General features: G+C 41.2%; 1 protein-coding gene across 1 annotated transcript in view; it reads right to left on the reverse strand.

Moving 5' to 3' along the window:
* The window catches only part of BAHCC1 (BAH domain and coiled-coil containing 1), a 1784093-nt gene that overhangs the window by 267229 nt on the left and 1500927 nt on the right, over positions 1-15937 (reverse strand). Inside the window, exon 20 of the mRNA XM_044085068.1 lies at positions 9944-10079. Coding sequence (XP_043941003.1) covers positions 9944-10079 — 136 coding nt within the window. The remainder of the gene's footprint in view (positions 1-9943; positions 10080-15937) is intronic.

The raw sequence follows: 15937 nt of genomic DNA on the forward strand, positions 1-15937 counted from the left end.
TGCATTAACACATAAGAGATTTAGCATTCAAGTTAGCAGTATGCACTATAAGGTGGTGCTTTTTGGAAAAATAGGCCGTCTTTTAATAGAAGCAGAAGCTATGTCCAGTGACGTCTGCTGACAGCAGTGTAAAAATCTGGTTCATTCTGACAGGTACGACCTTTGGGTGACAGGTTTCTTTTAAAATAGAAACGTATGAGGAATTTGCCTTACATTTTCCATACAATAGGTTCATATGTGTGTACTAAGCTAATGACAACAAGGGCCTTTTTAAGCCTAGCCATGCATCCCAAACCTCTGAAAAGTTCTGGTAGCCTTGATAAGTGTATGCAGGGGTATGGAGGATGAACCATTTACAGGCTGCGTTAGAGACACAGGTGCCAAAACAGGGCTGACTTTCCTATTCCCCATCCAAATGTCTGAGTTACACTTGAACTAGGCTACGGAGGAAACTGCTTCACATAGATGAGGGGCTTTTCAAGAGAAGGGCTAGTCCCTGGGATACATACCTGTCTCTCCAGCATGTCCTACAAATATCACAGGCAAGGTTCAAGTCTTTAGAATGGGTAATTCTGGTACAGTTTGTTTTGTGGATAAGCAGGACGTCCATCAGAGTGGGGTCTGACAATACCTTGTATGACAGACACAGATCTCCCCTCAACAGCCTGTAGAAGACAGAATACAGAGATAAGGCCTTGAGGCAGTCTGCATAGGACATGTTATTTATTGGTCTATATTATATTGTCAAAAACTACTTACAGCGAATGGCTGTTCACTGAACACAATGCATTGAGCAGCTGTTCATCGAACATTCTCTGATGTGAACCTTTTTCACAGGGAAGGGAATTACTTGCCCACCACAGCGACTGTCACACACACTGCATTATTTCAAACCCACCAATGTGGAGGGCTACATCCCCCCACTTATATATACCAACGCTGAGATCGCACTATAGTGGGGAAAAGGACAAATTTCTAATGATGGCCAACTAACTCCCTTCCCTATGAAAAACCATCTGCTGATGTGAAGGTTCGATGACCTGCTTTCCAATGCATTGTGTTCAATGAACAGCTGTTCACTTAAGTAGTTTTCGACAATATAATACAGACCTGTTACTTACACCCTGTATTCTTTTAGTGAGGAACCTCTGTGGATGTTCCATTTGCTGGATGCACCTGGTTAGGTACAAATCAAAGGGAGCATTTTACTCAATGATAAGTTTGATGAATGCTGAATGCAGTGGAACAATTATCTCCTTGGGCATGGATGCCAAATGATTTTCTCACTATTGTACACATAAGGACAGTTTTATGCATTTTTTACCATTTAGTTTTAGTATCGCTCTGATACAAGTTATTTGTCTGTGTCGGCCCTTCCTGTAGAACACGTGTGTCAGTAGGGGATTCTATAAATGTTCCTACTTTGCAATTATCTGCAAATTTAGTCAGCCAAAGGCCCTTGACATTGACCGTGACTTCAGAGAAGTAAATGCCAAAAAGGAGCAGTCCCAGGACCAGTCCTTGAGGGATTCCATTTGTGACTAGCATCTTTGTAGAGGTGGACTCCTCAATTTTAACTTCCTGGGTCCTGTCTGAGAGCCAGCTGGCTGTCTCCCGGGTAATTATAAGGGTTTATACCTAACCTCTTGAGACTGTCAACAATGCCAGAGTGGAGCATTGTGTCAAATGCCTTGGCCAGGTTGAGGTATGCAGTATGAACAATTCTGCCTTCATCCATTGCTTTGGTGACGTTCTCAAAAGAAAGAAGTCCACCAGGCTAAGTAGGCATGACCTGCTGTTTACAAAACCAAACTGGGTTGGGTCCATTGTCTGGAGGTTCCTATGTCATTACTGTTCATTTCCACGATAAATGGCTTATAGTCATGAGACACAGATGTAGCACTCTCAAATGCTAACATCTAGCAGTGGAGTAGCAATGTCATATCTGTATTAGAAGACCATGACATAAAGAAGTGATAAGAAAGATGTTTGACTTTTTATTTTTAATAATCAGAAGCAGTACTGATGTTAAGAGGGATTGAATGGAAAGCATATAGAAGCCACTGACTGAGAAAGCACCTGCCCCTGATACAAGCTGAAAAGGCAGTATGGGACAGAGCACTGTCAAATGGTATTTCATGGTGGCTGCAGACAGCTCCATCTCTAGGCAGACATTTTCTTTGTTACATCCACAAAAGACATTCAAGAGAAAGTCTGCTAGAGTGGTCTTCTGGTATGAGTGCATATGACTTGGAGTTAAATTCATCTTGATGGCCTCTTCCTAGAAAAGTGGTGCCAGTCTGAAAAGTGTGCAAAAGTAAGCACCTCTCTCTTTTCTTATGTACCGGTTCACAGATAAGTACTAAGCAATTGGTCTTAAGACCACTTCAAGCCTAGCCAAAAAACTTTAATCACAATTTCCCTCTAGCCTCAAGGAAGGCAAAACAAGACAGAATGAGAGAGAAACTGAGGTTGCCCATCCAATTATCTACGTTAAAGCTGAAGTTGGCAAGGGTGCTACTCTGCTTGAGATGGGAGTGGAAGTTTGTTCCAGAGGTGAGGGATATGTTAGGACATGAATATATCACACTAATGAGTCTTATTTACCTGCTGATGAAGGTTTAGTTCTTTTAACCAAGTATTTGATGTACCATTACTTCTGTGAAGGAATACAAAATCAAATAGGTTTGGATCTTTTATGGCATGAAAGGCTGGACACAGATCTCCATGGGGGAGTCTGTAAGACACTGAGTACAGAGAAAGGGCTTTCAGTCTCTCCTGATAACTAAGAGTTTTTGAGAGAACAATAGAGAAATAAATCTGACTGCAGTAAACAAAATCTTGATCAACTTCCACCTTCTCTGACCATGAAGAAGAAATAGTTTATTTTTTTAACTGCAACTACCCCCAGAGTAGATGGTCTAGGTTTAGCTTTAAACCACACGAAAGGTAGCAAAACACCAGACCAAATAACAATCCTTGTTGGGGTCCCAGAAATACCACAGCTCGAACAGAAGAGTTGAATAAAAACTTTATTCCATACGAAGAATAAAACAGCAAAGTCTAGTTAAAAACATGAAAGTCTTCCCTGGTTAAGCGCTTTCATCTGCAGGGAATGCAGATTTCATCAGAACCATGAACATAGCGCTGATTGACCTTTTATAATTAATTTTGGCGCCAAAATTTTATTAAAAACTCAAAAACTGTTCCTAACAAAACAATTAATTAATTAATAACTACATAATGACTAAAAACTGTATATATGTGTAAATATCTATAAATACTGTTTAATAATACAATGATTTTGTAAAGAAATGCTTTAAAAAGGAAAAAAGAGAGTAAATATCTACCTAAATTCATTCCATTAATAAAAATGGTTTGATGCTAATGTGGTCATTTAATCCAGGACTAGTAGTGGCGTCACAATACATTTGCCACTTACTTTCTAATAGTCCCAAAAAAACTTTCCAGTTGCCCTCGCAACCTTTAGAATCAATGTGATCAATAATACTAAAGAGAAAAGTGTGTTCCTGCCCTCTGTCTAAAACATGTTTACTGAGGGCGTTGTTACAATCCTGTTTTTTAATCTTGTATAAATGCTCGTAAATCCTAGTTTTTAGTTTTCTCTCAGTCTTCCCAATGTAGTATGTGTTGCAAACAGTGCACAAAGCAATGTAAACTACCCTAGATGTATTACAATTACTTGTCAAATTAACCAGCCTAGTTCTGCTGGTATTGTTCAACTTTATTATTTTAGTTTCATTGATGAACTTACACTGATTGCACGTCCCACACTTTGTTGTTCCTTTTTTATTATTGATGTCCCTATCCCTTACTTTTCTAGCAGCTTTTTTACTCTCCAACATGTTTTTAATGTTTACGGATGTCTTATAAACACATTTTGGGATGGTCCCCACTATTTTCCCTACTTCTTCTGATACAGTTAAAATGTTCCAATGTTTGATTAAAATTTCTTTGATAACACTTGTATATGGGCTGTACATAATTACACAAATGTTGTTATTGCTATAGTTGGCTTTCTTATTGCAAATAAAAGGTTTCCCCAGTAAAGACGGATACTTCTGTCCCCATTCCTTTTTAACAAATGTGATTATGGGGAACAACATAGAAACTGGGTATCCTCTTTTTTTGAACATATTAAAGATGTTGTCTAGTTCTTTTTCCATGATGGTTTTGTTGGATGACATACGTGCAGCACGTATGCATTGACCCTTAAACACATTTTTGAAAACATGGGGTGGATGGCTACTCCCATAAAATAAGTAATCATTGGAGAATGTGTTCTTTCTGTAAATTCTTGATTCAAATCCTTTGTTATTGTTACTAACATATGTATCAAGATAGGAAATCCCTTCCTTTTCCACTTTGTAAGTGAATTTCAAAAAACTGGTGGTGTTATTTAAGTAGTCAATAAAGCTTTTTACAAGGTCTTCAGGTCCCTTCCAAAGGATGAATAAATCATCCAGATATCTTGTGTAAAATGCTATATGTTGGTAAAATTCACTAGGGAATACAAATAAGGTTTCCCATTCCAACATAACCAAGTTTGCGAATACAGGGGCACAAGAGGCCCCCATAGCTACGCCCTTGGTCTGCCTAAACACTTCTCCCCGAAATTGCAAAAAATTGTAATCCAAAATCAGCCCCATCATGTCAACAATGAGGTTAATTCTTTCCCAACTCAAGGTAGAATATTTTCTTAAGCTTTCAAAAAAGTATTCCAAACCAGTTTCCTTTGGAATACTTGAGAAAAGGTCGACAACATCAATTGTCAAAAATAAAAGATCACTCTGCCAGATATCTGGGGTCAAATTTGCTAGAAAATTCCATGAATCCTCAGTAAGATGTCTAACATTGTCATAAACATGTTTAGTCCATCCATCAATAATTACCCCCATATTATATGTTTTCGATTTTGACCCAGAAATAATGGGACTGAACGGGGGTTTATTCAAACATTTGTGTATTTTCGGGATGCCGAAAATAATGGCCATTTTTGGAAATTCTTCTCGAATAAATTCATAAACATCATTAGATATTCGATCATCCAATAAGTATTCTTCTACTACTAAATCAATTCTTCTATAACCAATATTAACTTGGTTCACTGATACTTCTTCATAATTCCCAGAAAGGTGGAGAATGTTGTTTATTTCATTATTATAATCCAGGGTGGAAAAAATTAGGTTTAGCTTTAGACTTGCAAATTCCTTTTTGAACTAAATGAAAATAGTCCTGCGGTATTTTAATTTAATCACTGAATGCAAAAGGAGAAGCCCTGGCCATTTAAAGGAAACTAACATCTGATCTCAGTACACTAGAGAACCTACCTTACCAATGTCCAGCCTCAGAAATTCTCAACTAACTTGCTAGAAATATTTATTTGAAAAGAAGCAAACATGGTAGCAGTCTCCAGAGCCATGGACAGAGGAAATTTAACAACAAATCCCACCTTGGACACCTAAAGGGATGATGCTGGTAGGAAGGAGTTCTCTTTTACAAACTGGAAAATTCTAGCACTGGACACTATGTTTACCACCATAACTGGAAATGAAACAGCCCCTGAATGTTGATTCTTTTCCTGGAATACCCTTGTTAGAAACTGCTGGACAAAGGACAGCAAGGATGGACATACCTCATCTCTTGCAGCTACACAGTGAGAGGTCCTACCTGGTCTAACAGGCTAGCCTGCTTCTGAAGTGGGTCTGCAGTACACTCCACAACTATAGTTTTCTTAAACTTTGTGGGAGACTGCTTCTGCTTCTTTTCCCTGCATATGTCTTTTTTTCTTTTATTCTTTTTTATGAGAAATAGAAGGTTCATAAGAAATCATGATCAGTCTCATGTTCTAATAAATTCCTGGTTCTCATAGCTTGAGTTCTCTCACTAAAAGCAGTATAAAATTCACAACTACATCTCGTGTTCTTGTTCCAAATAAAATAAACACTTCATGTGGTAATACTAAGGAGAATTTTGCAGCTAGACGGTATCTGTTCATAACATATTTCTTGCAGCATCAAGGAAAAATCCCTGTAAGTGAATAAAAACTCACTCACTTTATTAGCAGCACAGTAAAAAAAGTCAAATACTTATAGCGATATGCAAGATAAAGGCCAGGATGTAAATAAGAAGCACTCAAGGCGATACAGATCAACTATTCACTTCAGGTGACGGAGGTATGCTGAGGCATGTGGCGCACTATCTTATACAGTCAGGCTCCACAAGCCCCTAGGGATGTACAAATGATGAAAAGGTCAAAAGACAAATATCCACCTATGCTTTTTTCCAAATCTTTGTGATGTAAATTTTAGTCCCGCTATCTGGTACCGAAGGATAAAGCCCTGACTCTGATGGGGATGACCACAGTTCAAGCAGTGGTTTGAGTGCTGGAGGGGCCAGCCACAGGAGGGCAGTAAGGGCTGTCTGACAATGGCACATGAACCCGGAGGAGGGGCTACTGGTCTATATAACTGTTCACGACCAGCAAGAAAAGGCTTAAAGGTAGTGATGATACAACCAGAACTGGGGACAAAGGTGTAGTGCTTCCAAACTAGTGATGGTAGCTCTATATTATATAAGAAAATGCATGTGTGAGGAACAGGCTAGGATGTCCTCACAGTGACATAAGCCCTTATGCCAGCCATCAGGGGTTGGGGGTTCATACCAGGAAATGCCACCATAGCTTGGATCAGGCATGATGAGTGCTGCTAAGAAGGGAGGGGTGCTATGTAGCTCCCTGCCATAGGGACAGTTATGATCTGCCATGAAACATTGACGGCCACAGTCTGTAGTGTGGCGAAGCCAGACCTGCAGGCTGCTAGGAGGAGAAGGCATCCCTCCTTTAACAGTAAGTGAAGGTTAGGACACAGACAGGGGTAAAACTTCCTTCACTGCTGCCTGGATGATGGCCCACTCCAATTAGCTTTCATTCAGTACAGGAGCCACTTGTCTTGAAAAGGAAATGTTTTAAGACCAATCCAATTGGATGGTGGGGCTGATGTCTGGCAAGTGCAGATGAAAAATGACCTAGAAAAAATATATGAATTCCTTCAGCAATGATCCTTATGATGTACACTGTCCCTCAGAATTCATAATTTCATTACATACTTTCCAAACAATAAAAAATAATACACACAGAATAAACCAGAAAGCCAAAATAATTAAGCAATCTGTATTGTACATTTGTAGCTGCATATGCAATGCAGATCCAATGCATGATGCTTGTTTAAGAAGTATATGGAATTCAATGCATCAGACTGAAGATGACTATTTTCTGGAAAAAATATGCCCCCATGCCCCCCCCCCCCCCCATCCACACATAAAATGTTATAATTTACTACACTAGGGTTACTATGTGGAAGAAGCACAAGGTAAAATTATGCAAAGTAAACAGTAAGACTTACAGGTTTATAGAGTGGCACTAAGTTAACTGCTCCTGTGGACTATTTTAAGCTTAGCCAATTACTTATAGGTTCATAGGTTCATACTAGGCTATCTGCCCTAGGGCATTTATAAGCCTAGCCAGAGTGTGTTTGGCTTTCACCACCCATTTTAAATTAATTTTGCTATGCCCTTTTTCGAGGTTAGTATACTGTGCCTCTGTCTAACAGTGACACAGAAGTGATACCCGGGGTAAACCTACGATCTCCCATCCACTCATCAAGATTCCTCTTGAAGAGAGTCAAAGAGGGACTCTGCCTAACCTGGACTGGGATTTTATTCCAGAGTGAAGGGAGCCTCTAGGTTATGAATCTCTCCCTCCAGCATGTCCTATTTATTTTAGTGCTGAGGTTCAAGTCTCTCGAGCGCGTAGCTCGATGGGATTTGGATTTTCTGAGGTGCAGCATGTCCATTAATTCCGGGTTGGACATGGCTTTATACGTCAGGCACAGATCGTCTCTGAGCAGGCAGTATGCCACTGAGTAGAGCTGGAGTTTCTTTAACCGGGCAGCATATGGCATCTGTTTGAGCCCTTTGATCCTCTTGATGAGGTACTTTTGGGGTCTTTCCAGTTGCTGCAGGTGTCTGGTAAGGTACATCCCAAAAGGGGCACTGTACTCAATTAAGGGCCTGATGAGGGATGAGTAAAGAGGCACGATGACCTCCCCTGATCTAGATGTGAATCCCTTCATGATTAGGTGGGCTATATAAAATGTTTTTCTAACCACTTTGGCCACGTGGTTGTCAAATGAGAGATTGCTATCAACTTGGGTCCCCAGGTCCCTAATTACTTCTTCTGTACTTAATGGATTACCACCTATGTGGTAATTTGTGGGCACTTTGTTTTTGCCAAAGGGGATGACTATACACTTTTGGCATTTAGCTTAAGGCCATGGCTCTGGCACCAGTTGTCTGTTTCTATGAGGCCCTTTTGGAGGATGCTTGTGTCGGCTGGAGAGTCGATTATGGCGCCCAGTTTGCAGTCATCTGCGAACTTGGTCAGCCACAGTCCTTCCGTGTTGGCCTGTACCTCCGAGAAATATATACCGAACAAGAGAGGTCCCAGGACTGAGCCTTGTGGGATGCCACTTGTAACTGGTTTGGAGTCTGACATGGCTCCAGCAATTCTAACCATGTGGGTTCTGTCCTTGAGCCAGTTTGCAACCCATCTAGTGACATAGGGGTTTATATTTAAGCTGGTGAGCTTATCTATAATGCCCGAGTGGGGTATTGTATCGAAGGCTTTTGCGAGGTCCAGGTAGGCTGTGTGGACCACCTTCCCCTCGTCAATGGCCTTGGTGACTGTTTTAAAGAAATCAACCAGGTTTAAGAGGCAGGATCTGCCCATAACAAAGCCGAACTGGGTAGGATCCAGTGTCTGTAGGTCCCCAATATCTTTATTTATGAGGTCCATGATGATCCTTTCCATAGCTTTGCAGACCAAGCTAGTCAGGCTTATGGGGCGATAGTTTCTAGGATCCGTTGAGGTTGTGGAGAGGGACCACTGTTGCTGTACGCCACTCTTTGGGTACATATCCTGTAGTAAGGCTGAGATTGAACAGTAGTTTTATGTTTGGGTTTAGCTCTTCTTGGAGTTCATGTAGGATGCAGCCTGGGACACCGTCTGGTCCCATTGATGCTGTGTTTTTTGCTTTGGAGAGGGCAGCTCTTACCTGAGCATCTGAGATGTCAGGGGGGCAGCACTCTGCTGGGATAGATATTTGCCCTTTTGGTGGGGAGGGGGGGGAAGAAGTTTGCGCTGTACCTGTCAGCTAGGATGTTTCATGTGAGAAACAAACTCTGCATTTTGTGTCTGTAAGGTAAACAGTAACCATTAAGCCAACCTCCCTCCCCTTGCAAATTTATTATTTTGTGATACTGGCCATTTCCTAAGCTGCTCAACTTAGTTCTAGCTTGCATCACTGGTATACTTTTTACAAACTCTTAAGGCATCACTCTCAGTGTTTATGCAGGATCCCACTCACTGCCAAACTCTCAAAAAACAGCTTACTACATCCATTAGTCCAAATATATCAAATAGCTGGCTGGCTCTAATAGCATATGGTCACCACTGCCAAGCCTTATGTAGGTTGAGGAGTAATACCACGCCAAACCTCTATCTAAAGAAAGTTTTAGTAATGCCATTGAATTCATTATTTTTTGACATTGGCCATTTCCCAAACTTTACAACAACCTCAAATACAGACAAAGACTTCCAACATCAAGTCATCCAGGAAGTAAAACGCTTTCCACCTGTGGCCACAAGTCAGTGCATGTATCAGACAATACTATCCACCTCATAAAGTATTACTGCTTACATACCCAACCCCCACTTAGTACTTAGTTTCCCCTGCTATGTAGAGATTCACTGATTTTATTCCTGATTTTTCAGATGCAATCACTGCTAAAGAATGCATTCTCTGACACTTTTTCCAAGCACTAAATATATACAATTATTTCAGGAAATCTTTAATTCACTCACCATGTGCCCTTGCTCCTTCTATAGCAAAACTTGCAGTAATACTATCTTCCTCATCTTCTGAAAAACTGCTGTCATCATCAAAGTCATCTTCTGCTGCAAAACTCTCAAGCAGCTTGCTGACAGCTCGACCCTTTGACTATGGGAATGGAGAAAGAAAGAAAGATTCAGTATAAATATACCTGCTAAAAGATGTGTTGAAAAAAACTGAAGAAGAAAAATACAGTCCCTGAACTCTGCTCAGGAATCCAAGCCAAAAACAAAAATAATGAGGAACAAAGGCCAAAAATCCGGGGCAGTTATGATCTACTGACTGCTCTTATCCACTTATTTGCTTAATAAATTATCAGGTTTTGCATTAATACAACTTTTCAGAAGGATATAAAATTTGTAACTTTAAAGTCTAGCATTACTTAATGGCCATAGAAGTCAGTGATTTGCTTGATATCACATGTTATGAGGGAACAGATTAAAAATCAGAGACAAAATCAGGGACATTATGTACAATCAGACACAGTTGAGAGGTATGTGAAGAAAATGCTTGATTAAAAGTAGATACAAAAGAACAAAGAACTCCTTTCTACAAACAATGCAATTTAGCACATTTAGCTAAAACATGAGCTACGCAATGAGAGTGTATTCCTAAAAAAACAGCTATTCAGGCACTATTAAGCTAATATATGCACCTGTGTTAGAACATATAATAATAATAATCATAATAATAATAATATAAGTTTGAGTAGATTACTGTTGCAGTAGTCCTTACTAGTGGGACTCTGACTGCAGGAGGCTATGTTGAGCCTGACTTAAAGAGCTCAGTGCTCTTCCCCCCTTCTAAACTGAGTAGATGTTCTTCTCCTTAGGGACATCAGGATATTCCCTGTATAAAGCTGATATCTGCCAGTGCCATTTTAGAAACTTTTTGCACAGGATAGCTGCAGGGTATACACCCTATAAGACCCTAAGTAAGGACTTGAGGATCCTATCCAAGCAAGAACACATGCACACTCTCTTGGTTAAGGACTTAGAGAAATTGGGTTCCTCAAGGCTATCCAGACCTGAGACCCTGAAAAGACAGAAGGGGAAGAAGTAAATTTATGGGGATGGGGTGTTCTCATCCCAACCCAGGATTTCCAAAAAGTGAAAAAGGGTTGGTGCGAGGGAGCCAGTGCTGCAACACAGTTGTACTACATTATTCATCCCTTACTACTGGGAAAATTCTCACTGTTGGGCTACAACAGGGATTGTAGAATAGCAGCTGCAAACCCAGTCCCAGCCCTGGAAGTAATGTGTTGTATACAGTGTCTGGAAAAGGAGTGGACTGATGATCAGATAGCTGCCACATGAAGAGCGCCTGCACTCAGCTCACCTTCTCCCCAGAAAAACTACAGTAGCTGTTGTACCCCTAGTGCTGCAGGCTTTCACAGTCCTTTCAAACCCCTTTCTGTGACAACAGAATAAGGAACACAGCAACAGAATAAGATGTAATGTGTCAGTTACTTACAAACTCTCTGCTTAGAAACTACTCCTTCTTCCAGGATGTAAAGGGAGCAAACAACTCATCTATGGTTCCGATGTTCTTGACTTTATCTAGGTAGTATGTCTGCTGTCTACCCATCTATGGAAAGAAGAATTGTTTCTCCTTTGCTCTGGGGATGCTGGACATTTTGTCTGCAGGACTCTCTACTTCTGGAACAAACATGGGGCTGGTACTAAGACTGACCTTATCCTTAAAGAAGACTAAAAAGGACTGTCTGCAGATGACGGCCTGTAGTTCTGAAATCTTCCTGGCTGAGGTTTGACCAGTAATGAAGTTTTCCAAGTCAGGCATTTGAGGGGAGGAAAAAGTTAAATCATTTAGAAACTAAAACACACTCTCTTTAGGTTGGGTGTATTAGGGTTCACTTGTCCGGAGTCAGAAGGTCCATTTGCAAATGTAGCACATGAGATTTTACCCTGGACATCTGTAGGAAAAGGAACAGCCAATGCTATCTAGGCCAAAAGGGTATGATTAAAAGCATCCTTGGCCCATCATCCCCTGTCTTCTGGATCACTGTGAGGACAGAGGTGAATGGAAGGAATGCTTACAGCAAGAAAGAAACCTATCCAATTACTGGGAAAGGGATTTGCTGCCCAAACTTCTTAATGTAGTGCTCTAGAACAGAACTTTCTAAGCTGTTTGTTGCTCATAGAGCAAACAGACCTGATGACAGGACATCCCACCTGTGAACATTTCAGAGAAAATATCCAAGTGTAACATCCATTTGTGCAGCTCTGCTGCTGATGTGCTCAGTTGGGTCTGCCACAATGGACTGGAATACAGACTGGCTTTAGGGTCATCTGAGGTTAAAGAGCAACCTCCCAAGACGTCAGGCTCATCCTGTACAAGCAGGTTAAGAAAAAGTCTCCATCTTGTTTGTTGACATACCTCATTACAGTACTATTCAGTCTGTCACCTGAAAAATCCCTCTCTTACAGATGGGCTTGAAGGCACTAAGTGCTTAAATCAGGGCCATCACCTCCTTTACATTGGTGTTGTTTCTTCCACTGAGTTTCTGCACAGACTACTTGTGCTCTGATGCCTTCTAAATCTGCTGCCAAGCTTTAACAGAATCTGTGGATAGCATCTGATTGTGGGGGATCCTGTTTGAAGTGCACCCCTTGGTTCCTTCTCACATGGATGGATAGCCACTCTAGATCTCTAGAAATTCAGAGAAGCATAGGTTTTCCTCTTTTACAGGGACTGTAAATGCTGGTTCTTGTTACCTCTTAGATTCCACTTGAGTTTCTACATGAGCAGTCTGGCCAGGAATATCAACACAATTGTGGAAAGCACGAATTCCAGTACTTTCAGGAATTCACTGGCTGTAAAAAAGAAGTTATGTACTCACCATAATGTTCCATGTCAGTTGTTCATCTCGCCTTCATTCTTTACTGACGGGTTTGGAGCCGATCCTCGGCTCCGACTTCAACCAGCTCGAGGCCAACTCCCTATCCCATGATGCACCCTGATCTTCCCTCAGATCTTGTTTGCTGCGTGACTACTTAGTAGTATAAATATGTCACTCAAGAGTTGGATAAGAGACACAGCACTGTATACGGACCTCAAGTAGACTGGATGGGGGTTGGAGGGTGGGAAGAATGAAGGCGAAATGAACAACTCACATGGAACATTATGGTGAGTACATAACTTCTTTATGTGAAGTTGTTCTATCATTCTTTACTGATGGATAGCGTCCCAAGCACCATCTTCTTGGGTGGCTCATGGGAGTATATTCCTCAGAACTGTGGAACCAAAGGAGGTCCTGTCCCTGGAGGCCTTGTCTACTTTGTAATGAGTGATAAAGGTATGAGGTGTTGACCAGGTAGCTGCTGCACAAATATATTGTCTAATGGCAACCTCGCAGAAAAAGCTAATGAGGTTGAAATAGCTCTAGTAGAGTGGGCCTTTACTTTTTGTTTCAAGGGGGCATTTTGTGAATTATAAATGAAGGAAATGCAATCTGATAGCTATCTTGACAAGGTTACTTTTGTCACTGAGTCACCCTTCTTTGACTCAGAGAAAGAAACAAAGAGTTGATCTGCTGACCTGAATTGTTTTGTTCTGTCTAGGTAAAATCGGAGTTGTCTATGGACATCAAGTTTGTGCAGCATGTGTTCCATCCTATTTGTGTATTGGGGAAAGAAAACTGGCAACTCAATAGATTGGTTAAGATTTGCCTCTGAACAAACTTTTGGCAAGAAGGATGGATTAGTTCTGGGGGAAACTCCGTCATTATGGAAAATCAGATAAGGAGGTTTGATGGTTAAGGCTTGCAGCTCAGAAATCCGCCGAGCAAAAGTAATGACTATCAGAAAAATAGTCTTCCATGAAAGGAATTTCAAAAAACAGGACAAGGCTGGTTCGAAAGGAGGTAGTATGATTCTGAATAGAACAAAATTCAGATTCCATGGCATGACTGGAGCTCTAATTGGTGGCCTCAAATGAATGGCATCTTTAAAAAGGCTTTAGCAAGGTGATGCGACATGACACTGGAACCTTGGAAACCAAAATGAAAGTTTGACATTGCTGCTAATTGAACTCTAATGGCAGCTGCAGCCGCTCCTTCATTGAAAAGTTTAGTTAGGAATTCCAATATAGATGGGATCAGAGCTAAATAAGGATCAACATCATTCTGAGAGGCCCATAAAGAAAATCTCTTCCATTTGCTAAGATATAACTTTCTGGTAGATGATTTATGAGAGGATGTTATAATATGTTGGGCCTCAGTTGAGAGGTTGTAAATCCTGGCTACTGTGGGAATTGGAGCAGCCAAGCTATCAGTTTTAGTGAATGAAGAGAAGAGTGAAGAGCCCCTGATGAATGGGTGAACTTATCCGGAAGTGGGTCCAGGAACCAGGGTTCTTCCAAAAGATGAGGTTGGAGGAAGGGAAAAGTACAGTTGTGTACTTACCATAAATGAGATGTTCGAGTGTATTCACTGTTGCAGTCATTACAATTGGGTTATCCTGCTGGCAGGCTATCCACAGTCGGCCTGAATTCCAAAGTCTAGGTCCGGCGTCGGTTGCTGTCGCCTCCTCCTTGATGTCAGTGCGCCAGGGGTATAAAAGTTTCAGCAGACGCCATTTTCTTCAGTTTTTCTTGCCCCAGTTGTCAGGTGCCCCCAAAAGGGTAGGCTAAAAACATGTCTATAAATCATGCATGCCACAAGTAACAAGTTTCCTTCATCTACAAGCAAATACACCACATAGGTTGTATAGAATAGAGAAGTACAGATATGGTCCAGCAAAGAAAAGGGGGATGGTGGGTGGGTAACCTGGACTGCAACAGTGAATACACTCGAACATCTACATTTATGGTAGGTACACAACTGTACTATGTTCATCGTGTTTCACTATTGCAGTCATTACAATTGGGTTGAATCCCAAAGCTAAGGTTGAGAGGCTGGAACTAAATAGAATTTGGAGCGGCTATGAGGCCGTGCAGGACTGCAGTGGCAAAGCCTGCCCTGGATTTGGAGTAGAGTGGTAAGTGGTAGTGCTTTGTAAAAGTGTGCACTGAACTCTAGGTTGCAGCCTCTAAAATGTCTTTGGTTGGCACTCCTCTGAGGAAGGCTGCTGCTCTGGTTGAATGTGGCCTAATGCCCTTAGGCACTGATTTGTCATGTTGAGAATAAAACGAATGCAGTGACCTATCCACTTGGAAATATTCTGCTTTGATATAGCCTTTCCTTGTGATCCTGCAGCATAAGCTACCAGTAATTGCTCAGTCTTTCTGAAAGCTCTGGTTCTGTCCAAGTAGAAGCGCAGTTGTCTGTGTATGTCCAAAGAATGCAGAAGTTTCTCACCCTTATTCTGCAGGTTTGGATAAAAGGTAGGCAAATGAGTAGTTTGGTTGAGGACCACATTGGACACAACCTTAGTCATAAATGTGGGGTTTGTCCTTAGAGAAACCCTATCTGGATGAAAAATGATAAAAGGTTCCACAGCCATGAGTGCCTGTAGCTCTGAGACTCGTCTTGCAGAGGTTATTGCTAGAAGCAGAGCTGTTTTCCATGATAAAAATTTTATGTCAGCTGTAGCGGCTGGCTCAAAAGGAGGCAGAGTGAATTTTTCCAAGACATGATTGAGGTCCCATGCAGGTATTGGTGATCTCCTTGGAGGCTGTAAGTTTTTGGCTCCTCTGAGGTACTGCCTTAATAAAGGATGAGAAAAAATAGGTGGCTCTGTATTGTAATGAGCTGAAATGGCAGTGGCATGCATCTTAAATGATGAATAAGATAGGCCCTTGTCCACCATCTCAGTTAAGTATTGTAAAATCTGATGGATATTTGGAACAGTCATGTTAATTCCTTGTGCCTGGTCCCAAGCACAGAATCTCTTCCATTTTTCTGCATAAGATTTTCTGGTACTGGGCCTCCTGGCCTCCAAAATAACATCCATTACGCTTTAGTGAGAGGCGTGTTTTGAAAAGCTACATTATCCGCCATGCTGCCA

Source organism: Protopterus annectens, chromosome 10.part0 (assembly GCF_019279795.1).
Source record: "Protopterus annectens isolate FY-2018-M chromosome 10.part0, PAN1.0, whole genome shotgun sequence".
In the NCBI taxonomy this organism is placed as follows: Eukaryota; Metazoa; Chordata; order Ceratodontiformes; family Protopteridae; genus Protopterus; species Protopterus annectens.